We start from the raw sequence: 23,523 nt of genomic DNA on the forward strand, positions 1-23,523 counted from the left end.
ATGTCACGCGTACGCGTCATTCAGGCGCACGCGTCTTCGTGCAAACTCCAATCCACATGTACGCGTCAGGCACGCGCACACGTCGCTGCAAATTTCTCCATATCGCGCACTCGCGGGAGCCATTCGTGCGCGTTGATGCTCGCTGGTTATCTCCTTAGTTTCTTGTGTTCCTTCAATTTTTGCAAGCTTAATCTCCATTCTCTAAGCCATTCCTTCCCTATAAATCCTAAAACATTTAACACACTGATGAGCGGATAATTTATACCCTTTTTGGCATTGTTTTTACATAGTTTTTAGTATGTTTTAGTTACTTTTTATTATATTTTTATTAGTTTTTATGTAAAAATAACATTTTTGGACTTTACTATAAGTTTTTGTGTTTTTCTGTAATTTCAGGTATTTTCTGGTTGAAATTGAAGGACCTGAGCAAAAATCTTATTCAGAGGCTGAGAAAGGACTACAGATGCTGTTGGATTCTGACCCTCCTGCACTCGAAGTCGATTTTCAAGAACTACAGAAGTCCAATTGGCTCTCTCTCAATTGCGTTGGAAAGTAAACATCTTGGGCTTTCCAGCAATATATAATAGTCCATACTTTATCCGAGATTTGATGGCCCAAACTGGCGTTCAAACGCCCACTAGAGACCCTTTTCTAGAGTAAAACGCCGGAACTGATACCAGAACTGGAGTTAAACGCCCAAACTGGCACTCAAGCTAGTGTTTAACTCCAAGAATGGCCTATGCACGTGTAAAGCTCAATGCTCAGCCCAAGCACATACCAAGTGGGCCTCGGAAGTGGATTTCTGCACTATCTGTACTTAGTTACTTATTTTCTGTAATTCCTAGTAACTAGTGTAGTATAAATAGAACTTTTTACTATTGTATTAGGGAGCTTATGCCATTATCACGTTTTAAGAGGCTGGCCACACGGCCATGCCTAGACTATTTTCTCTTATGTATTTTCTACGGTGGAGTTTCTACACCTCATAGATTAAGGTGTGGAGCTCTGCTGTTCTTCATGAATTAATGCAAGTACTATTGTTTCTCTTTCAATTCACGCCTACTTCTTCTCCAAGATATACTCTCGTACTTAATTCAGTTAAGTCAGAACGAAGGGGTGACCCGTGACAATCACCCACTATCTTCGTTACTCGCTTAGCCAAGATCTGCGTGCCTGACAACCACAAAGCGATCTACATGATGTTCAACATAGTCATTGGACGACAGCCGGAGTATATTCTCTTGGGTCTCTAATGCACGAACCAAGTTCGTGCGATTAGGATCTTCGTGGTATAAGCTAGAACTAATTGGCAGCCATTCCTGAGATCCGAAAAGTCTAAACCTTGTCTGTGATATTCCGAGTAGGATCTGGGAAGGGATGACTGTAATGAGCTTCAAACTTGCGAATGTTGGGCGCAGTGACAGTGTGCAAAAGGATAAGGGTCCTATTCCGAATCTAGTGAGAACCGACAGATGATTAGCCGTGCGGTAGCTATACCTGGTATTTTTCATCCGAGACAAGAAATCCGACAGTTGATTAGTCGTACAGAGATCGTACCTGATATTTTTTATCCGAGAGGATCATACAGCTTGCCATGGAAGGGAGCACGCTTGGTTGGAAGAAGACAATAGGAAAGCAGAGGTTCAGAAGCAACAAAGCATCTCCAAATGCTTATCTGAAATTCCCACCAATGAATCACATAAGTATCTCTATTTTATTTTATGTTTTATTTATCTTTTAATTATCTAAACCTCATAACCAATTGAATCTGCCTGACTGAGATTTACAAGATGACCATAGCTTGCTTCAAGCCGACAATCTCCATGGGATCGACCCTTACTCACGTAAAGTATTACTTGGATGACCCAGTGCACTTGCTGGTTAGTTGTGCGGAGTTATGAAAAGTGTAAATCACAATTTCATGCACCACACACGGATCATAGCATCGAATGGTATAAAGGATAATTAAAATACACAGATTAAAGATTTCTAGGAAGCAAGTTTTCAACCATTTAACAATACTAGGAAGAAATTGTAAAATCATGCAAATCATATGAATAAGTGGGTAAGGACTTGATAAAAACCACTCAAATGAGCACAAGATAAACCATGAAATAGTGGTTTATCAATCTATCATGAATAAGGATTTCTTGGTGAGGTATTTAACAAAAACAGTTAAGGAGAAAATTAAATGAAAGCATTGAAAACAAGGAGATGACTAAAGCCAAGGGAATAATAGAAATGAAAAAAATCAAACCAAAAGAAAGACAAAACTGCAGAGGCATTATGATTATGCAGACAAGTGGTGTTGCTGAATAAATTGCATAGAAAATAAGTGGCACACCATACTTAGAATCTCAGTGTGACATTGTCATTTTTTATTTGATGCAATTATCCAAAAAGATTGAAAACAATTTGTTGCAGGGCAACACCAAACTTAGAATGTAATCATATGCCAATTTATTGAATTTTAAACAAAGCATACAAAGAAAATAAACAAAGCAAAGCAATGAAATGTTACCTAAGGTTGGGTTGCCTCCCAACAAGCGCTCTTTTAGTGTCATTAGCTTGACATGTTGTTCTTCACTTTCTTCCTCTTCTTCCAATTTGTTAAGAGGAATGACCTCAAGGGAGGAGAAGATTCAGCTACTGTCCCCTGTCTTGGTCTCTCCTCAGCAAGCTTTCTTTTATTAATGGCTTGATTGAGCTTGCTTGCTGGATCAGGGATAGGATTGTTTGCAGTTGACCCTTTCTTGAATGTTGTCCTTGGTACCTTAGTCACAATCCCCTTCTCGGTGCTCTTGTTAGTTGCCTCCACTTCTTGGATTTCAAGACATGGTTGTTGTGTGATTATTGGAGTTTTCTCTTCATCAAGAGCTTCTTGCATTGGTGGTTTAATGAGCCCTTCATCTATGTAATTCTCTGCTTCACTTGAGTTTGGACTTCCTTGATTGTCTTACTCACTTTCTTGTTCCTCCAATTCCTCCTTTGCACTCAACATCTGATTTAATAGCACTTTTATGGAGGAGGTTTGTTGATCTTCCCAAGATTTCTTCATCTCCTCTTCATATCTTTCAATCACGGATTCAAGTGCTGAGAATCTTTGGTTCAGGAAAGTTTGTGAGGGTTGTGAATGTTCATGTTCCTTTGTCCTCTCAAGTGGCTTCTGTAGATATGTAGTCTCGGGTTCAACAACCTCCACAACCTCTTTCTTCTTCACTAAAAATTCACTTGACATAGAGACCTCTTCATCTTGCTCTTCCACCTCCTCCCTTGCACTTAACATTTGGTTTACCAGCACTTCCATGTTTTTGAAGGAGTTTTTTTGGTCGTTCCAGGATATCTATGCCTTCTCCTCATATCTTTCAAGCATGGTCTCAAGCTTTGAGAGGCTTTGGTTCATGGAAGTTTGTGTGGACTATGAGTTTTGGACGAGATTTTGTGTCAAGGGATAGTTAAATGAAAAGAAATTTTCAGATGGAAAACTGGGAGGTGAGGTGATGACAAGTCATCTTAGCCTAGTTTCACTAGCCTTTTTCTTTTGTTTTCAATTGAATTATGCACTTTCTTGAGCCATAAGCAAGCCAATTGGGTAGATTTTCATGTTTCCTTTGATTTAAGCAACCATGTATGAATTAATGCAATTTCATGAGGTTTTATGATATAACTGTCACATATTATGAAAGAATGAATATCTCATGATTTTGAGCATAGCTTTGATGTGTTTGGTTGATTAATGATAGGTGAAGAAAGCTTGGAAAAAGGTTGAAGCAAGAAGGAATGGTTAGGAGGAAGAGAGGACAAAAAGTTTGAGCAAAAGTTTGCCTCAAACTTTAGCTCAAACTTTTGGATTAATTGAAAATGAACCAGGGAGCAAAAAGCTGGACCAAAAGTTAGCCTCAAACTTTTTGGCTAACTTTTGGCATCACAAATCAACACCCTAGAGAGCAAAAGTTTGCGCCAACGTTAGCCCCTAACTTTTTGGCTAACGTTGGCGCATGAAAAACACTCCCTGGATGAGCAAAAGTTTGCGCCAACATTAGCCCCTAACTTTTTGGCTAACGTTGGCACCATGAGTATGCAAGGGGAGGCCAACGTTGGAGCAAAAGTTAGACCCCTAACTTTTGCCCCAACGTTGGTATCAGCAAAAGAGGGTGGCTGATGTGAAAAGTTGGAGTAAAAGTTAGCTTCAAACTTTTACTCCAACTTTTACTCAAGCTTTCATGATTCCAACCCGGTTCAATTCGGTTCTTCTCCAAACTCCAAGAGCAATCAACCAAGGCCTCTATCAACCCAATTCCATCAAGAGCAAAGGCCCAATTGAAGGCTTGAAGACCATTTGAAGAAAGTGTATAAATAGCATAGGATTTAAGTTTTTCAGAAGGCTTTTTCCTTTTAGTTTTCATAGAAAGCTTTCCTTTTTAGTTTTTCAGAATAGCTTTCTTTTCGGTTTGCTTAGAGCTCACTTTTACATTTCTTAGCATTGTTGTTTGAATTCAAGAGAATTTGGGAGGATAATTGATCTCTCTTCTTCCTTGTTCTTGCCCAGCACTCTTTACTTTTCTTGTCTTGGATTTTGGGTGGAGAATTGAAGAAATTCTGTTTCAATCTAACCTTGGGATCTTGTTTAATTTCCTGCTTAATTGAATTTCAGTTTCGGTTACTTGCTTCTTCATCTACTTTCTTTGCAATTTACAATTTCCTTTGCAATTGTGCTTGTTGGATCTAGGAAGGCATTGAGATCTAGACTTGGTTTTCTAGTCTCTTGGGTCCTGAGATCTGAATTCCAATTTTACATCCTCTGTTTACTGCTTTCCATGCTCATTTACTTTTCTGTTTTAGATCCGATTCAATCCAAGTCATCCTTTACTTCTCCGTTTGTTGAAATTTTACTTTTCCTTGTTTAATTTCTGCAAACCCAATTCCCAATTCCATTTACAATTCAAGCCATTTACATTTCTTGCACTTTAAGATTCTGCAATTTACATTTCTTGCGTTCTAAGTTTCTACCATTTAATTTCTTGTTCTTTAAGATTCAGCACTTTAAATTTCAGCTCTCTTTAATTTCATGCCAATTACCCATTCCCTTTACTTTCTATGCAATTTAAATTCTGCAAATCACAAATCTCTCAACCAAATCTTGATTCGCTTGACTAAATCAACCACTAAACTAAAATTGCTCAATCCTTCAATCCCTGTGGGATCGACCTCACTCCCGTGAGTTATTATTACTTGATGCGACCTGGTGCACTTGCCGGTTAGTTTTGGGTGTTTTGGAGAAATTCGTTTTTCCACGAAAATATCCCATCAAGTTTTTGGCGCCGTTGCCGGGGATTGATTAGATTGACAATGATTAAGTGAGGTTGTGATCTAGATCTAGCATTTTTATTTTCTGTTCCTTTAATTTTCAACTAACCCACTAACTGTTTGAAGTTTTGTCTCAACTGACTACACTCAATTTGCAAAAGTATCACTGTGTGTTCCGTTGTTGATTTATATGTCATAGGGAAGAAGAGCAGCCAAAGGGAAGGATATCATTGAAGAAGGAGTTTCTGAGAAAGAAGAACACCACAACATGAAGCCACAACTCATTACACTAATAGAGAACAATTGTTCCTATGGTGGAAATCCATTGGAGGACCCTAAACAGCACCTATCCATTTTTCTGAAAACTTGTGGTGCTGTCAATCTCAATGGTGTAAACCATGATACCTGTAAGCTCTTGTTATTTCCTTTCTCACTGAAGGATGAAGCGGCACAATGGCTTAAAACCTTTCCCCAAGGAAGTATCACTAGTTGGGATGATTTGGTTGCTAAGTTCCTAGCCAAATTCTCATCATCCCGACAAAACATCAAGATGAAAGAAGGAATACATCCATTCATACAAAGAGAGGAAGAACCATTGTTCAAAGCATGGGAAAGATACAAGAAAGCAAGTGACAAGGTGGATTTTCAAGCGTTCTATGAAGGATTAACCTCAGAAACAAGAAGAGCAGTAGATTACTTCTCAGATGGCCTACTCAAGGCAACAGCAACCATCCAAGGAACTGCAGAGTTCAGTGACAAAAGAGCCAATAACCAACACTCATTTGAGACACCACGGAATGCAATTTCAGAAAAGGAAGTAATGAATCTTGAAGGAGTGAGAGCAATCATGAATCAAAACAAACAGCTATACCAGCAAACTCAGCAGCAATTGGAATCAATAGCTAGACAAATTGATTCTCTACATTCTGCCACAGTGAATGCACAATTTCCACCATGGAAACCACATTCTTATCTAAGAATGAGGGAATCTCAGCATCAGGAACAAAGGGACTTCAACTATAACAACCCCAACTTCCCAAACCTGCAAAAACACCACCATACCAACAAAAATCACTACACACCACCCCAATATACACTCCTCCAGCCCTGTCCTACCTCACCACCCGCCCAAAATGACTTACATCAATCACCACAATTAACACAGCCACAACCAATCCTAAACTTCCAAAGACTCTATGTTCTAGAAATGATGATGGAAAGGTTTATGAAAATTCAAGAAATGACAATAATAGAGCAGGAGGATATAAGGAAAAACCAAGAGGCATATCTCAAGAGAATTGAAAGGCACATGGAACAACTGGTTCAAAACCTTGCTAAACTGGGCGAGAGAGAAGGAAATATGTCCCTAAGAGCCACTGAAGATGACTCAAAGAACAGTGAAAAAGCTGCTGGGTTGAAAGGGAAAGCAGTTATGGAAAACAGTGAAAAGGCTACGGGAAAAGAAACAACTATCAAGGAGAAGCCTACGGTGAGAGGAGGAAACCAAAGGCAACAGAAACCTCAACTTCCATGATCAGAGGATGAAGGATGTCAAGCTAGTGACAATAAAAGAGCGCTTGTTGGGAGGCAACCCAACCTGAGGTAGTTTTCTGTTCATAACTATTTTAATAAAAAGGTTAATTAGTTTTATCTATAATGCAAGAAGCTAAGTTTGGTGTTGCACACCAAAACAATCTAAAGGAGAATGCAGGATTCTAAGTTTGGTGTTTCACCAAAATCCCATTATAAAACACATTCTCACTTTCTGCATAATGCTGGCTTCAAGCATGTTGGATGAACTAGTTAACTATTCTGTTGTTTCCTAGTTTTCAGTTTTATTGCTTTTGAAAAAGAAAAAGAAGAAGAAAAAAAAAATTATCACACATGGTTAATTTGATGCATGAAAACCATTGGCAAAGTACTAAGTTTGGTGTTCCCACACCAAAGTAAGTTCAAAAGCCCATAAATAAATCAGCCAGACTAACCATTGTTTCCAAGTGCTTGGGGAACAAGCAACTTTCAATCTCATTGCAGAATGTCATATAAGCTTTTGGAGGGATTAAGCATCATCAACCAAAGAAACAAAAGATGAACCTAAAGGCCAGCAATGATGATGATGAGAAGAAGGAAAGCAAGTGAACTCCAAAAGGTTGTATTGTTAAGTAATTATTTTACATCAAACACTGCTATGATTGAAAGTGATATAATACCCCTGCCTATATGCATAGTATAGTTCTCTATAATTCAATAAGCAAGATGCTTGATCACTCACAACATTTTTCTCTTCAAAACTTGTTTGCACTCAATGTTCAAAAATTGCATCACATGAAAGTTCTTTGAAAAGAAGGATTGAGGAATTAAACAATTTTGAGGCAAGCAAAAGATTAGGAGAAGTGGTGGTTCTAGTTGTATGATTATGTATTGAGGTTGCATGCTTGTGAAAACTTGCATGGGAGCTCATAGGCAGGACATGAAGTTCAAAGAAGTATTGTGGAGATTCTCAAAAATCTATTGATCCAAGAAGCAGCAAACAAAACAAAAGAAAATAAAAAAAATACAAAAGCAAAAAAAAAAAAGAACATGGCCCAAGGCTCTGAGCATCAATTACTAGGCAGAAAAGAAAGAAGAAACAATGACTCAAAGAGTTGTTTGCCTAGTAAATGCTTGTGGTTGAGTTGTGTCAAAGAAAGAGGCTTGAGAAAGTAAATCCTTAGGGGTGCTTTAACACCTAATACCTTAAAACCAACTGGTTTAGGAGTATTGATTGAAAGCTTATCTAAAGAGCCGCTTTGAGACATGACACTTAGAGTCAAGGCCAAAGCAAAGAAACTATAAGCTGCTTCAAGGTGATTACATATAAAGAGATCTCTATGATACCATTTGGATGAAAATCCTAAGACCTAAGACTCCCAATATGTGAGGACTAGTGAGCACTGAAGCCCTTGCATGAGCATATGATTTAGAGTTCACCCCACTGACACTTGATCACTTCACTCACAGGACCTGACAAGTTGTTCTTCAATCCATCTTAATTGAAAGAACCTCTGAGCATAATTAGTTTCCTTGCTTGGGGACAAGCAAGCTTTAAGTTTGGTGTTGTGATGACAAGTCATCTTAGCCTAGTTTCACTAGCCTTTTTCTTTTGTTTTCAATTGAATTATGCACTTTCTTGAGCCATAAGCGAGCCAATTGGGTAGATTTTCATGTTTCCTTTGATTTAAGCAACCATGTATGAATTAATGCAATTTCATGAGGTTTTATGATATAACTGTCACATATTATGAAAGAATGAATATCTCATGATTTTGAGCATAGCTTTGATGTGTTTGGTTGATTAATGATAGGTGAAGAAAGCTTGGAAAAAGGTTGAACCAAGAAGGAATGGTTAGGAGGAAGAGAGGACAAAAAGTTTGAGCAAAAGTTTGCCTCAAACTTTAGCTCAAACTTTTGGATTAATTGAAAATGAACCAGGGAGCAAAAAGCTGGAACAAAAGTTAGCCTCAAACTTTTTGGCTAACTTTTGGGCAAAAAGCTGGAGCAAAAGTTAGCCTCAAACTTTTTGGCTAACTTTTGGCATCACAAATCAACACCCTGGAGAGCAAAAGTTTGTGCCAACGTTAGCCCCTAACTTTTTGGCTAACGTTGGTGCATGAAAAAACACTCCCTGGATGAGCAAAAGTTTGCGCCAACGTTAGCCCCTAACTTTTTGGCTAACGTTGGCGCCATGAGTATGCAAGGGGAGGCCAACGTTGGAGCAAAAGTTAGACCCTTAACTTTTGCCCCAACGTTGGTATCAGCAAAAGAGGGTGGCTGATGTGAAAAGTTGGAGTAAAAGTTAGCCTCAAACTTTTACTCCAACTTTTACTCAAGCTTTCATGATTCCAACCCGGTTCAATTCGGTTCTTCTCCAAACTCCAAGAGCAATCAACCAAGGCCTCTATCAACCCAATTCCATCAAGAGCAAAGGCCCAATTGAAGGCTTGAAGACCATTTGAAGAAAGTGTATAAATAGCATAGGATTTAAGTTTTTCAGAAGGCTTTTTCCTTTTAGTTTTCATAGAAAGCTTTCCTTTTTAGTTTTTCAGAATAGCTTTCTTTTCGGTTTGCTTAGAGCTCACTTTTACATTTCTTAGCATTGTTGTTTGAATTCAAGAGAATTTGGGAGGAGAATTGATCTCTCTTCTTCCTTGTTCTTGCCCAGCACTCTTTACTTTTCTTGTCTTGGATTTTGGGTGGAGAATTGAAGAAATTCTGTTTCAATCTCACCTTGGGATCTTATTTAATTTCCTGCTTAATTGAATTTCAGTTTCGGTTACTTGCTTCTTCATCTACTTTCTTTGCAATTTACAATTTCCTTTGCAATTGTGCTTGTTGGATCTAGGAAGGCATTGAGATCTAGACTTGGTTTTCTAGTCTCTTGGGTCCTGAGATCTGAATTCCAATTTTACATCCTCTGTTTACTACTTTCCATGCTCATTTACTTTTCTGTTTTAGATCCGATTCAATCCAAGTCATCCTTTACTTCTCCGTTTGTTGAAATTTTACTTTTCCTTGTTTAATTTCTGCAAACCCAATTCCCAATTCCCTTTACAATTCAAGCCATTTACATTTCTTGCACTTTAAGATTCTGCAATTTACATTTCTTGCATTCTAAGTTTCTGCCATTTAATTTTTTGTTCTTTAAGATTCAGCACTTTAAATTTCAGCTCTCTTTAATTTCATGCCAATTACCCATTCCCTTTACTTTCTATGCAATTTAAATTCTGCAAATCACAAATCTCTCAACCAAATCTTGATTCGCTTGACTAAATCAACCACTAAACTAAAATTGCTCAATCCTTCAATCCCTGTGGGATCGACCTCACTCCCGTGAGTTATTATTACTTGATGCGACCCGGTGCACTTGCCGGTTAGTTTTGGGTGTTTTGGAGAAATTCGTTTTTCCACGAAAATATCCCATCATGAGGTTTGACAACTTTGCATGAATGAGTTGAAGGTTTGCTCGAGTGATGATGGCTCTTGATTACTGGAGTATGACACATTGAGTGCTCTCTGATTTTGATCCTCCCAAGTACAATTTGAAGAATTGTTAAATTCGTCACAGTATGGATCATCTTGTGGAATTGGGGGACAATTTTGCATGAATTTATTAAAAGCACAGTCCAGTGATGATGTCTCTTGATGAGTATCATATGGAGCATTAAAATTCCCTTCCCAGCCATAGTTTGTGTCAGTATCATAACAGTGTGATTCACTTCGTGGCTCTGGGAGGAAATTCATTTCAATTGATTGTTCACACTCTTGTTGGTATGCCCAGTCACTATTAGGGGTGTGCAAAAAAATTGGTTTCACTGAACTGAACTGAAACCATAGTTTTTATGAAAACCAGTTTATTAAAAACCAGTTTTTATGGTTCAGTTTAATTTTAAACCAAATTAAAACTGGTTTTATTTAAACTCTAAAATTAGTTTTTACATACTATTTCTCTCTCTCTCACTTCACTTTCTCTCTCCCCTTCCTCTCTCTCTCCTCTTTCTCCCCCCTCTCTCCCTTCTCTCTCTCTTTCCCCTTTCTTCCTTTTCTCCCTTCTCTCTCTCTCTCTCTCTCTCTCTCTCTCTCTCTCTCTCTCCTTTCCCTCTCTCTCTCCGTCTCTCTTCCTCTCTCTCTCTCTCCCCCTTCTCTCTCTCCTTTTCCTCTCTCTCTCTCTCTCTCTCTATCTCTCTTCCTCTTTCTCTCTCTCCCCCCTCTTATTCCCTCTCCTCTCTCTCCCCCTCTACCTTAGTCACAAGATGAGTTGAACTCCATTTGAACTTTGTAAAACACATCACCAAGGAAAATTGAAATTCATGTCACAGAGAAGAATTTCTTAGTGAGGCAATAACACAAACACCTTGGTTTCAGCAGAAAACAGAAAATTAAAAGAACAAAAATAAAGAAAATGCTTAATCTAGAGTTTTCACCCGCTTAATCATTGTCGATCTAAATCAATCCCCGGCAACGGCGCCAAAAACTTGATGGGTGAAAATTAGATTTCACACAAACTCACCGGCAAGTGTACCGGGTCGTATCAAGTAGTAATAACTCACAAGAGTGAGGTCGATCCCACAGGGATTGATGGATCAAGCAACTTTAGTGAGGTGATTAGTTTAGTCAAGCTAAAGGTGGTGAATTAGGTGAGATTGAGGTAGCAGAAAGTAAATTGCAGTGAATTAAAAGTGCAGAATGTAAATCAGCAGAAGCTTAAAGAGCAAAAAATGTAAATTGTATCAAATATAAAGGGAATTGGGTGCTGAAAAATTAAAGAAAATAGCAAATCAGAACTTAGAACAAATGCAGAAGAATTAAATTGCATGAAAGTAAATTGAAAGCAATGGAAACAGAAAGTAATGGGAACAGAAGATTAAAATCAAGCTCAATGTAACTGAATTGTAAAACTGCAGAAAGGGAAACTTGCAGCAGGGAATTATCAGAAACTGAAATTGCATAAGCCAAATTGAATTTAATTATAACAGAAATGTAAAATTGCAGAAAAGGAAAAGAAAGCTAAGCTCTCTACCAGAGCCTTCTACCCTACTCCTACTCCTACTACTCTCTTTTAGAGCCAACCTCCTTAATGAAATGAAACTGATGCCTTTATATAGGCTTTACAAAATGAAAATGAAATTGAAATTGAAAACAAATTACAATTTAAATAAAATTCCTAGTCTAACTGTTTCTTGTACCTTTGAGTCATGTCAATGGGCCTTGCTTGCTTTGGGGCTTCAATGAAATGGGTCTTGGGTGTTGCCTCCAGTGGAGCGCTCAGTTGAAACAATGAGCGCAGCGTTCACTTCACCAAGCATGCTCTTTGGTGCGCTTGTTTTCTTCACTAGCGCTCACGCTCACTTAGTGAGCGCCAAGTTAACTTGGTGAGCGCTCCTAGTCTATATGGATAGCACTAGCTTTTGCTCCAAGCTTGAAATTCACGAAAAAGTTAACTTAGTGAGCGTGGCACTCACTTTGGAAGTGAACGCTACTCCAAGTGTGTTTTTGGGCCTTAAAGATGCCTATCACTTGTGCTTCAATTTCAAGCCAAATATAGATTATTATATATCGTTGGAAAGCTCTGAATGTTAGCTTTCTAACGCAACTAGAAGCGTATCAATTGGATATCTGTAGCTCAAGTTATGGTGCTTTGAAGAAGGCATGGTCGTGTTGTCAGGGGTCGCTGGTTTTCTTCCTTAGCGCTCTCTTAGTGAGCACCAAGTTAACTTAGTGAGCGCTGTTTGGAGGCCAAAGTTAGCGCCAGCTTCTGAGGCCCAAAATTAATGTTCACCCCATACTATTATATATCATCGGAAAGCTCTGGATGTCTACTTTACAATGCATTTGAGAGCGCATCATTCAAAGCTCTACAACTCGAGTTATTCTCCTTGGGAGGTGAAGAGGTCAGCTGGCCTTACTGCTGGTTGATACTATGTTCAACCATGTAGTGTCATATATGCTTTCAGGGTAAGTTTTCTCCCTAGATTTAGTGTCCACCATATAGTGCCATATATGATTGGAAAGCTCTAGATTCCTACTTTCCAATGCCACTTGAATCACCACATTTGGAGTTTTGTAGCTCGAGTTATTCTTGTTGGAGTGTAAAGAGGTCAGGGTTGCAAATCCTCTTTGCTCCTCCTTGAGTCTGTTTCCAACTCTTTTGCCACCTTGGGAGTATGATTCTTCTTTTAGTGCTTTTATTGCTTCTTCTTCTATTATTTCCTACAAAGTTTATAAAATCAAAAGATCAAAGAAATATACCATTTAAGTACAAAAGCATTCAATATTTAAGCACTAATCATCAATTTCTTGTATGAAAAAGCATAGAAAAACATGACATGATGACATGTCATCACCTACTACCTGCGAGACAAAACAGAATAGAAAGAAAAATTCAACTAATTCACAGAATTGATGTCAACTATTCCCAAAGTAGTTCTCAGTTTTCAAAATCTTTCTTCACATAGTGGCTTAGTGAAGATATCAGCCAATTACTCTTCAGATTTTTCAAATTGAATCTCAATAGTTCCCTTTTGCACATGTTCACTAATGAAATGATATCTCACTTCAATGTTCTTAGTTCTAGAGTGCAACACAGGATTTTTTGAAAATGTTTATTGCACTCATGTTATCACAAAGTAAGGGAATACTATTAATTTTCAGTTTGTAATCCTCAAGTTGAGTTTTAAGGCAAATTAGTTGGGAACAACAAGAAGATGCGGAGATGTATTCAGCTTTGGCTGTGGACAAAGCAACAGTGGCTTACTTTTTACTTGACCAAACATTTAGAGACTTTCCAAAAAAGCAACACATTCCCGAAGTGCTTCTTCTATCTACATGATCACCCGCATAATCTGTATCACAGTATCCAGCTACACAAAATTCATTAGTTTTAGGATACTATAAACCAAGGTCAGATGTGCCTTTTATGTATCTAATAATTCTTTTAACGATTGAAAGATGTGATTCCTTTATGTGAGATTGAAATCTAAATCACACACCCGCACTTTGAACTATGTCCGGCCTAGAGGATGTAAGATACATGAGTGATCCTATCATTCCTCTATACCTTGTCTCATCAACATCTTTGCCATTCTCATCTTTGTCAAGTTTAGTATTTGGATGTATAGGAGTACCCATTGATTTAGAGTTTTCTAAACCAAATTTCTTTGTTAATTCCTTCTCATATTTTCCTTGGTGAAAAAAATTACCACTAGGAATTTGTTTGATTTGAAGTCCAAGAAAGAATGTTAATTCTCCATCAAACTCAATTCAAACTCATTAGTCATTAGGTTTCCGAACTCTTCACACAAGGATTCATTAGCCGATCCAAATACAATATCATCCACATAAACTTGAACAAGCAAGAAATCATTATTAGATTCTATAATGAATAAATTAGTATCCATAGTTTCCCTTAGAAAATCATTTTACAACAAGAAGGTACTAAGCCTTTCATACCAAGCTCTTGGAGCTTGTCTAAGGCCATAAAGAGCCTTTGATAGTTTAAAAACATGATTAGGAAAATCTTTATTTTCAAAACTAGGGGATTGAGATACAAACACTTCTCTATCAATAAACCCATTTAAAAAATACACATTTGACATCCATTTGAAACATGTTAAAATCTTTGTGGGCAGCATAAGCAAGTAGCTATTGAATTGCCTCCATTATTGCTACCGGTGCAAAAGATTCATCAAAATCAATGCCCTCTTCTTGATCGTAACTTTGGGCTACTAATCTAGCCTTGTTACGAACAACACTACCATCTTCACCTAATTTATTTCTGAAAATCCACTTGGTACCCATTACCTTCTTACGATTAGGGTAAGGAACAAGAGTCTAAACCTCATTCTTTTTGAATTGGCTTAGCTCCTCTTCCATGGCCTTTACCCAAGAGGGATCTTCAAGAGCTTGCTTCACATTTTGAAGTTTTAATTGGGATAAGAAAGCCACATTGTTGGTTTTGGCTTTCTTGCTTGAGGATCTTGTAGTGACTCCATGAGATGGATCTCCAATAATAAACTCATGTGGGTAGTTTTCAAGAACTTTCACTCCCTTGGCTTTTGATAAGAGGTTTCAGCTTCGCTTTGACTTCGTTCTGCTTCATTCATTGTTCTGACTTCTCTGGAATTATCAGGAAACAAAATAGAAATGTCTCCGTCATTTCGAGGAGCAGGTTCAAAATTGACATTTTCTACAAAAGGACCTGAATTGACATTATCTTGATTCACTTGAGGACTTCCCTCACCTTCATTTCCTGAATCATCATCAAAGACAGCACTTAGTATGAAGTTAGTATCGCAAAAAGACACATTCATGGATTCCCAATAGTTCTATGCTCTTGGATGTAAACTCTATAAGCTTTGCTATTGGTTGAGTATCCAACAAATAAACCTTCATATGATTTTGGATCAAATTTTTCAAGATTGTCTTTATTATTTAACACAAAGCATTTGCATCAAAATATATAAAAGTACTTAAGATTTGGGAGAGTTCTTTTCCATAGCTCATAAGGGGTTTTCTTTAATCCTTTCCTATTGATGGTTCTATTTAGGATATAGCAAGTTGTGTTCACAGCTTCGGCCCAAACGAATTTTGGAACTTTTTTTTCACAAAGCATTGCCCTAGTCATTTCTTGGTGACTTCTATTTCTCTTTTCAACAACCCCATTTAAGGTGTTCTAGACATGCAAAAGTATGAGAAATTCCAAATTCATCACAAAAATTTTCAAAATCTTGATTTTCAAATTCCTTTCCAATATCACTTCTTATGTGGGCAACTTTCAAATCCTTTTCATTTTGAATCTTTTTACAGAGAGAAGAAAAAGCATAGAACGCATCATTTTTGTTAGCTAGGAAGAGAACTTATCCAAATCTAGAGTAGTCATCAACCACTACCAAGCCATAATGTTTACCTCCTAAACTTTGAGTTCTAGTGGGACCAAAAAGATCAATGTGTAACATTTTTAATGGCCTTTTGGTAGAGACTCCATCCTTGGGCTTAAAAGAATATTTTTTTGGTTTGCCCAATTGATAAGCATCACAAGTGATGTCCTTGTCAAAATTTATATTAGGGATGCCTCTAACCAAATTCTTCTTTACAAGCTTGGAAATTTAATACATGCTTGCATGTCCCAATTTCTTGTGCCAAAGCCATTTTTCGGATTCCATTGAGGTAAAACAAGTTACATTTTGATCTTTTAAATCTTCTAAAGTGAGTCCATACACATTGTTACATCTTTTTGCTTCAAACAAAACAACAGCAAATTTTTCACAAATAACTAAGCAATATAATTTTCTAAATATAACCAAATATCCAAGATCGCATAATTGACTAATGCTTAGTAAGTTGTGTTTCAAACCGTCAACAAGAAAAACATCATTTATAAAAGATGAGAAATTTTTACCTACTTTACCTATGGCCACTATCTTTCCTTTTCCATTATCCCCGAAGGTTACAAACCCTCCATCATACTCGTCTAGCTTGATGAAGAATGTAGACCTTTCGGTCATATGCCTAGAGCATCCGCTGTCCAAGTACCACATGTTGTCCTTTCTTTTGGACACTAGGCATACCTACACAAAAATCTCAAGTGGCCTTAGGTATCCAAATCTTTTTGGATCCTTATATGTTAAACCACCTCTTTTGGTCGAGACCATTGTGGTTGCCAACTACTTTGTACACTCTATCTCCAATCATTCTTTCACTTATGAAATATTGAATAGAAAAATGTCCATCCCGATTGCATAAATGACAAAACCTTTTTGGCTGCTGTTTTTTCAGATTGGTTGGGTTTTGAAATTTTATGTCATTCGAAGTGAATGCCATATTTAAAAAAGGAGATTTCTCAAAAAAAATTTCAGATTTCTTATGAAAACCCAGACCAGCCTTATCATAGAGAGGTTTTTGACTAGCCAAAAGTTTATTCAGATTTTCAAAACTTTGAGCAAAGTGGCCAGATCCTCTTTAAGGATTTTTATTTCTTTGTGAAACCTTTCATTTTCATCAAAACAATTTTAGTATGTAATCACAGAATGTTGTTTCTCACAGCCCTTAAGTTCAGCCTTTAGCTGCTTATTTTCTTCAACAAGATCAACAGCGGTTTTGGCTTCCCTTAATTTATCTTTGAGAAAACCATTTTTTGCTTTTAGGATGTCATTTTGAGATTCAAGTTCATGATTTTCATTCAAGAAGCATCTTAGTTTCTCAGTGAGATGATTGATCATAAGATGAAGGTCTTCAGTATTAGGTTCAATGAAAATTACCTCATCAGTTTGATCGGCCATGAGACAGGTTTGGGTTTTGGTCTCTAATTCATCCTCTTCATCAGAATCATCCAGGTCTTCCCAAGAGGCCATTAGCTTGGTCTTTTCTTACTTCTTCAACTTCGAACAGTCAAACTTGTAATGTCCAACGTCTTTGCAGTTGTAGTATATGATCTTGCTTAAGTCTCTTTTTGGTTTTTTTGAACTGTCTCTTTTGCTTCGTTCCTTTTGTTTCATCATTTTTTTGAATTTTTTGGCAAACAGAACAAACTCATCGTCAGATAAATTATCACTGGATTCATCATCCAGGGACTTAGTGAATGATTTAAGAGCAATTTCTTTCTTTTTGGAGTCATTTTTCAAATAAGTTGTTTCAAAAGCAAGTAGATTTCCTCTCAAATCATCATATGTCATTTGATCAATGTCATTGCTCTCAGCTATAACTATAGCTTTAGTTTCCCACTCTTTAGTGAGACTTCTTAGAAATTTTCTCACTAGCACAGGTTCAGGGTGAGTGATCCCCATAGCATCCAAGTCACTGATAATGATGTTGAATCTTTCAAACATTTCATCAATCGTTTCTCCTTCCTTTATAGAGAACATTTCGTACTCTTTGCTCAGCATGTTTATTCTGGTCTGCTTACGGTAGTGCCTTCATGGGTGACTTAAAGCATATCCCAGATTTTCTCTGGTGTTTTGCATCTAGATACCCTTCGAAATTCCTCGAAGCTGATAGCACAATTAAGCAATTTTATAGCTTTGGCATTGAACTCTATTTTCTTTTTATTTTCATCATTCCATTCGGCTTCAACCTTAAGAGTGAGTGCTCCATCTGCTCCAATTTTTTTTGGAACTTGGGGACCATTAAGGATGATCTTCCATATGTTGTAATCTACTGATTGAACAAAGATCTTCATTCTCTCCTTCCAATAGTTGTAGTTCTTTCTATTGAAGAATGATGGTCTGTTGCAAGATTGCCCTTCTGTCAGAGTATAGACCACCATATTTGAACCATTGTTGTTCGCCATCAGGACCTTTCCTCTAAGCTGCAAAGCTTGATCTCTTTGAGACCAAGCTCTGATACCAATTGATGGTTATCAGTGGCTAAGAGAAAGGGGCTTGAATCTTAGCTTCTTTTTCTGCTGAATATTACTTTTCCTTTTTCAAAGAACCTTAGGAGATATTTTTACTTTTATCTCGTGACGAGTCGAAAGACATTTTCATTTGGTATAATGAGTAACAGAAACAGAAGTTAAGTAGAGAAGAAGGAATAACACCCAGATGTATCCTGGTTCAGCTACTTAGTGCCATGTAGCCTACATCCAGTCTCCATCACAACTGTGACAGAATTTCACTATCTTTAAACAAATTACAATCACCAATTCTTCCCTAGGATCTACCCAATTCTATCTTGGACAAATCCAGATTCTAACCCAATCTGAATTTGACTAGACCTCAATCTAGCTTTCAACCGCAAAGTGCTAGACCAACTTGCAAGGAAATTTCCCACAGGATCATGAAACAAAATAGAAAGATGTACAAAGAACCTATGAGACATCTTATGGCTTTTTCTCCTAGTTTAACTCACTGCTTTTTACCTCTCATTGGATTTTTCCTACAAATCTCACTACGTTTGCCTTTTTCAATGAGATTAAGATAGATTAAACTGAGAAAAAAAAATATTAAATGAACTACATGAAGGAGAAGAAGTCTAATAGCTTGGGTAGCTATGAGAGTAAAGTCTGTACTTTTCACTTACTCTCCTTGCCTTCAACCCTTGGTCGTTCACCCTATAGAAGAGTGAAGCTTCCAAGGTTAAATCACGTTCAACCCTAACACTGTCTTCTTTTCCAACATCAAAGACGAGCAGCGGCTTCATCAGAGAGGAGAGAGAAATCCAAATCTGCTGCATGCAACTTTTCCATTCTCTCTCATCCTTTTTCTTTAAACTTCTTCAATCTTGATCGTTGAGCTTAACTTTGGCTCCAAGTTTTGATTTTGATCGTTGATGTTCTTCTGACCGTGGTTGACCTCACGTTTTCCATGGTTGCTTCTTTTATACTTGAGACTTTGTGATTTTCTTCTTGGTCCCTTGGTGTAGCACAAATGGGGGAAGATACTTTTTTTATATGGTCTGGCCATGTGTGACTAGCTTCTTAGTTGTAGCACTTCCTTCTTGCTTGGATTTGGCAACAAGCTTTTTGTCCTTCAATGCTCCATAGCCTCTGTACTTTCCTTTTCTTTCTTTCTTTCTTGCTTGAGTGAATGATGTGACCAAGGCAAAGAGAGAGGAGAGAAAAGAGAAGAACTGTTGGCTTTTGGTGGAAGTTTCAATGAATTTAATTGAAATGAACTTGGGAATAAAGTCACTTGAATCATGGGAGTATGTAACCGTATGAGGCTTTGGTTACTTCATTGAATGGGCTTGGATCTTTGGGCCTTCTTGGTTTTCTTTCATAAAGTTTAGCCACTAGATTTTAGATCAATTTGATATAATAACTGAATTTGATGTTGATCAAGATGGACTTGCTCATTTGTTTATTGGGCCAGTATAAAAATCGATTTGCTTTCCTGTAAACTAAATCAAATATATTAAACAAACAATTGGTAGCAATATCATCATGTTTGTTCTTCATATTAATTAAATATTAGTTTTCCAAACTTAACAAACCAAATCCTGATGTACAAGCCAGACCAAGAGAAGACCTTTTTCATCACTCTAAAGGCTAACTATTGTTATGTGGTGATGCCTTTTGGATTAAAAAATGCTGGATCCACATATCAATGACTGATGAACAAGGTGTTTTTATCTCACCTTGGGAAATTAATGGAAGTATATGTGGACGACATGCTCGTCAAAACCAAAGAAGACATTACCCTCTTTTCCAACTTAGCTGAGGTATTCAACACAAAAAAAAAGCATTGGATGAGACTAAATCCCTCGAAGTGTACTTTCAAAGTGGAAGCCAGGAAGTTCTTAGACTTTATGCTCACTCAAAGGGGCATCGAAGCCAACCCAGACAAATGCAAAGCAATTCTTGAGATGAAAAGCTTGACTTGTCTTAAAGAAGTCCACAGGCTAGTAGCCTTATCCAGGTTTTCGGCAGGATCAGCTCTAAAGTCTCGTCTACTATTCTCAATACTCAAGAAAGCATGTTGATGAGCGGATATTTTTTACGCTTTTTGGTATCATTTTCATATAGTTTTTAGTGTGTTTTGTTTAGTTTTTATTAAGTTTTTATAGGTTTTAGTGTTAAAATCACATTTTTGGATTCTACTATGAGTTTTTGTGTTTTAGCTGGAGAAGAAGTCTGATTCAGAGACAGAGAAAGCATTGCAGATGTTGTCCGGATCTGACCTCTTTGCATTCAAAAGAGCTTTTTGGAGCTACCGAAGTCCAAATGGAGCGCTCTTAATGGCTATCGAAAGATGACTTTCAGAGCTTTCCAGCAATATATAATAGTCCATATTTTGCTTCGGATTAGAATGCCCAAAACTGGTATCCAACGCCAGCTACCTGCCCCTTTCCAGGCGTCCAGTGCCCAAAGAGCATAGACCAGCATCCAAAAGCCCAAAGAGGACCCCCTAGCTAGCGTTCCATGCCCAGAGACCTCATAGCACGTGGATCTCATCAAAGCTAATCCCAAACACTCATGAAGTGGGCCCCAGAAGTTGATTTTAGCACTGAATAGACTGTTTTACCCTTACTAGTCATATTTTTAGTATTTAAAGTGTATTTTACATAATCATTAAACATGACGCATACTTTACAGTCCTATTTTCAAGGTTTACTTTGTATTTTACATCAGTATGCGGTTCTAAACCTCCTAGGTTGAAGGGAGGAGCCCTGCTGAGACCTATGAATTAATAAAAGTATTACTGTTTCTCCTTCGATCCGTGTTTGATTTATTTCTAAGATGTATACTCGGTCTTCATCGTGATGAATAGGATGATCAGACAATTAGCTCTGTTCATCACATTAAGACGAACGTGCCTGACAAACACCTACGTCTACTTGGGTTCATGTGAATATGTGACTGGAAAGCACGAGCCAACAGCTATGTTTATACATCTCTCAGACGGCTAATCCATGACTTCATTGTGGACTTCTCGAGACACCGGTTCAGCCGATTTTCAAGGAGATTAGGGTCTCCGTGGTATAAGCTAGAACCCTAAGAAGCAGCATCCTCTGATACGGAAGATTTGACTTTGTCTGTGGCATTTTTAGTAGGATCACCAAGAGAATGAACTGCTAAGCGCTTCACCCTTCGTCAGATTAGATGACCACGGCCAATGGCATTCAACCTGTAGCAGAGGAGATCAATGACCATGACCCATGCCGTTGATCACATACAGCCTGCCATAGAAGAGATCATTCACAAGCAGAGAAGATAGTAATACCAGAGTTAATTCAGAAAGACAAAGCAACTCCAATCCTTAACCATATTCCTATTAGTATTTTCTACCCCTTTTGCTTTATTAGTTATATGTCTTCATAGTTTCATAATCTTACAAATATTTATCTATCAACTTTCTGATCTGCCTGACTAAGACCTGTAAGATAATCATAGCTTGCTTCTTGCCAACAATCCTCGTGGGATCGACCCTAACTCGCTCAGGTATTACTTGGACGACCCAGTGCACTTGTTGGTACAACAGTACGAAAGTGTAGGGATTCGTGCTACCACATGTCAATTCGAATGGACTCAGGAATGTGAGTAAGCTTTTCAAGATTTCAAAAATTTTTTGAGTCAGCTACCATCCTTACCCGACATGTTCAAGGATAAGAGCTTGTACTGTTATGAATAAAGCCATAGCCTCTGCTTTAGTTTGACAAGATGAAAATGGAAAATAACCGATTTATTTTGTTAGTAAGGCCCTACAGAAAGCAGAACTAAACTATCAAAAGATAGAGAAGTTCGGGTATGCCGTAGTGCTTGCCTCCAAAAGACTCCGACCTTATTTCCAAGCTCATACCATAAAAATCTGAATTGATCAACCCATAAAGCACATCCTCTAGAAGACGGATATTGCAGGTTGGATGCTATAATGGGAAATAGAGCTGTCCAAGTTTGACTTAGAGTATGAAACTCGAACCGCAATCAAATCTCAATACCTGGTCGACTTTGTGGTCGATTACACCGAACCCCAAGGAAATCATATGGCTTGAAATTTATACGTATATGGATCATCCAACAAAGCTGAAAGTGGAGCAGGAATCATTTTCGAGAATGAAGAAGGAACTTGGATAGAACTTTTCACTAAAATTTGAGTTTTTGGCCTCCAATAATCAAGCAGAGTACGAAGCCATGCTTGTTGGCTTAAGATTGGCCAAAGAAGTCTGGGTAGTAAAATTGACAGTATTCAGTAACTGATAAACTCATATTTTATGATATATTTTGTGCCTAATTTAAGTGATTTATTCAATCCTTCACTCACTTATTCATGTTAATTGCATGGTTTTACTTTCCCTTCCTTATTATGTGGTATATGTGAAATACATGTTTCCTATGCTTTAAAAATAATTATTTTAATTACTCTTTATTACCATTCGATGCCGTGATTTGTGTGTTAAGTAGTTTTAGATATTCTAAAGGCAGGAATGACTCAAAGGATGGAAAGGAAACATACAAAAATGGAAGGAAAGCACAAAATGGAGTTTTTGAAGAAACTAACAGCGATGCGAACGCGTGGGCGACGCGGCCGCATGCCTGGCGCGAAAAGACAGCGACGCGAAAGCATGACCAACGCGATCGCGCGCCACGAGCAAAACGCAGATGACGCAGACGCATGACCGAAGCGGACGCGTGATAAGGAAAACTCCAGATGACGTGACCGCGTGACCCACGCAGACGCGTGACAGAGGCCACGCACCAGAAATTACAGAAAACGCTCCCAGCGATTTCTGAAGCCCTTTTTGGCCCAAATCCAAGTCCAGAAGGCACAGATCAGAGGTTATGAAGTGGGGGAACGCATCCATTCAAGGGGAGTCTCCAATTATTCACTTTTGATGATTTAGATGTAGTTTTTAGAGAGAGGTTCTCTCCTCTCTCTCTTAGGATTAGGATTTAGGATTTTTCTTGCTTTCATGATTGTCCCTTTTTATCAGGTTCAACTTTCCTTTTTATTATCTTCTCAATTTAATTTATGAACTTTTCTATGTTACAGATAATTCTCTTAATTAATGTTATTTGAGGTATTTCAGTTTATGATTGCTCTCTTTTATTTATGTTACTGATGCTTCCAATCTGAAAACATTTTTATTCCAGTAGATTTACTTTTTCTCTTTTGGCCTTGGTTAAGAAATCAGTAACTCAGGAGTTATCAAACTCAACGTGATTGATAATTGTTATATTTGCTAATTGAATTGAACTTCAATAATTCCAGTCCTTTCTTAGGAATTGACTAGAACCTGAAGATCAGA

At 37.7% G+C, this 23,523-nt stretch overlaps 1 protein-coding gene across 1 annotated transcript; it reads right to left on the reverse strand.

Moving 5' to 3' along the window:
- Positions 1 to 17,764: 17,764 nt before the first annotated feature.
- On the reverse strand, positions 17,765 to 18,127 carry LOC148545593 (uncharacterized). The gene has a single exon (XM_088499070.1). It carries the CDS (start codon positions 18,125 to 18,127, stop codon positions 17,765 to 17,767), a length of 363 nt encoding a protein of 120 aa, XP_088355196.1.
- Between the last annotated feature and the right edge of the window lie 5,396 nt (positions 18,128 to 23,523).

The sequence above is a fragment of the Arachis ipaensis genome, chromosome B9 (genome assembly GCF_059453495.1).
Source record: "Arachis ipaensis isolate K30076 ecotype BB chromosome B9, ASM5945349v1, whole genome shotgun sequence".
In the NCBI taxonomy this organism is placed as follows: domain Eukaryota; kingdom Viridiplantae; phylum Streptophyta; class Magnoliopsida; order Fabales; family Fabaceae; genus Arachis; species Arachis ipaensis.

What these genes read in the sequence shown, in the direction of transcription:
- LOC148545593 (XM_088499070.1), bottom strand. Translation starts at nt 18,127, where the DNA reads ATGGCGAACAACAATGGTTCAAATATGGTGGTCTATACTCTGACAGAA.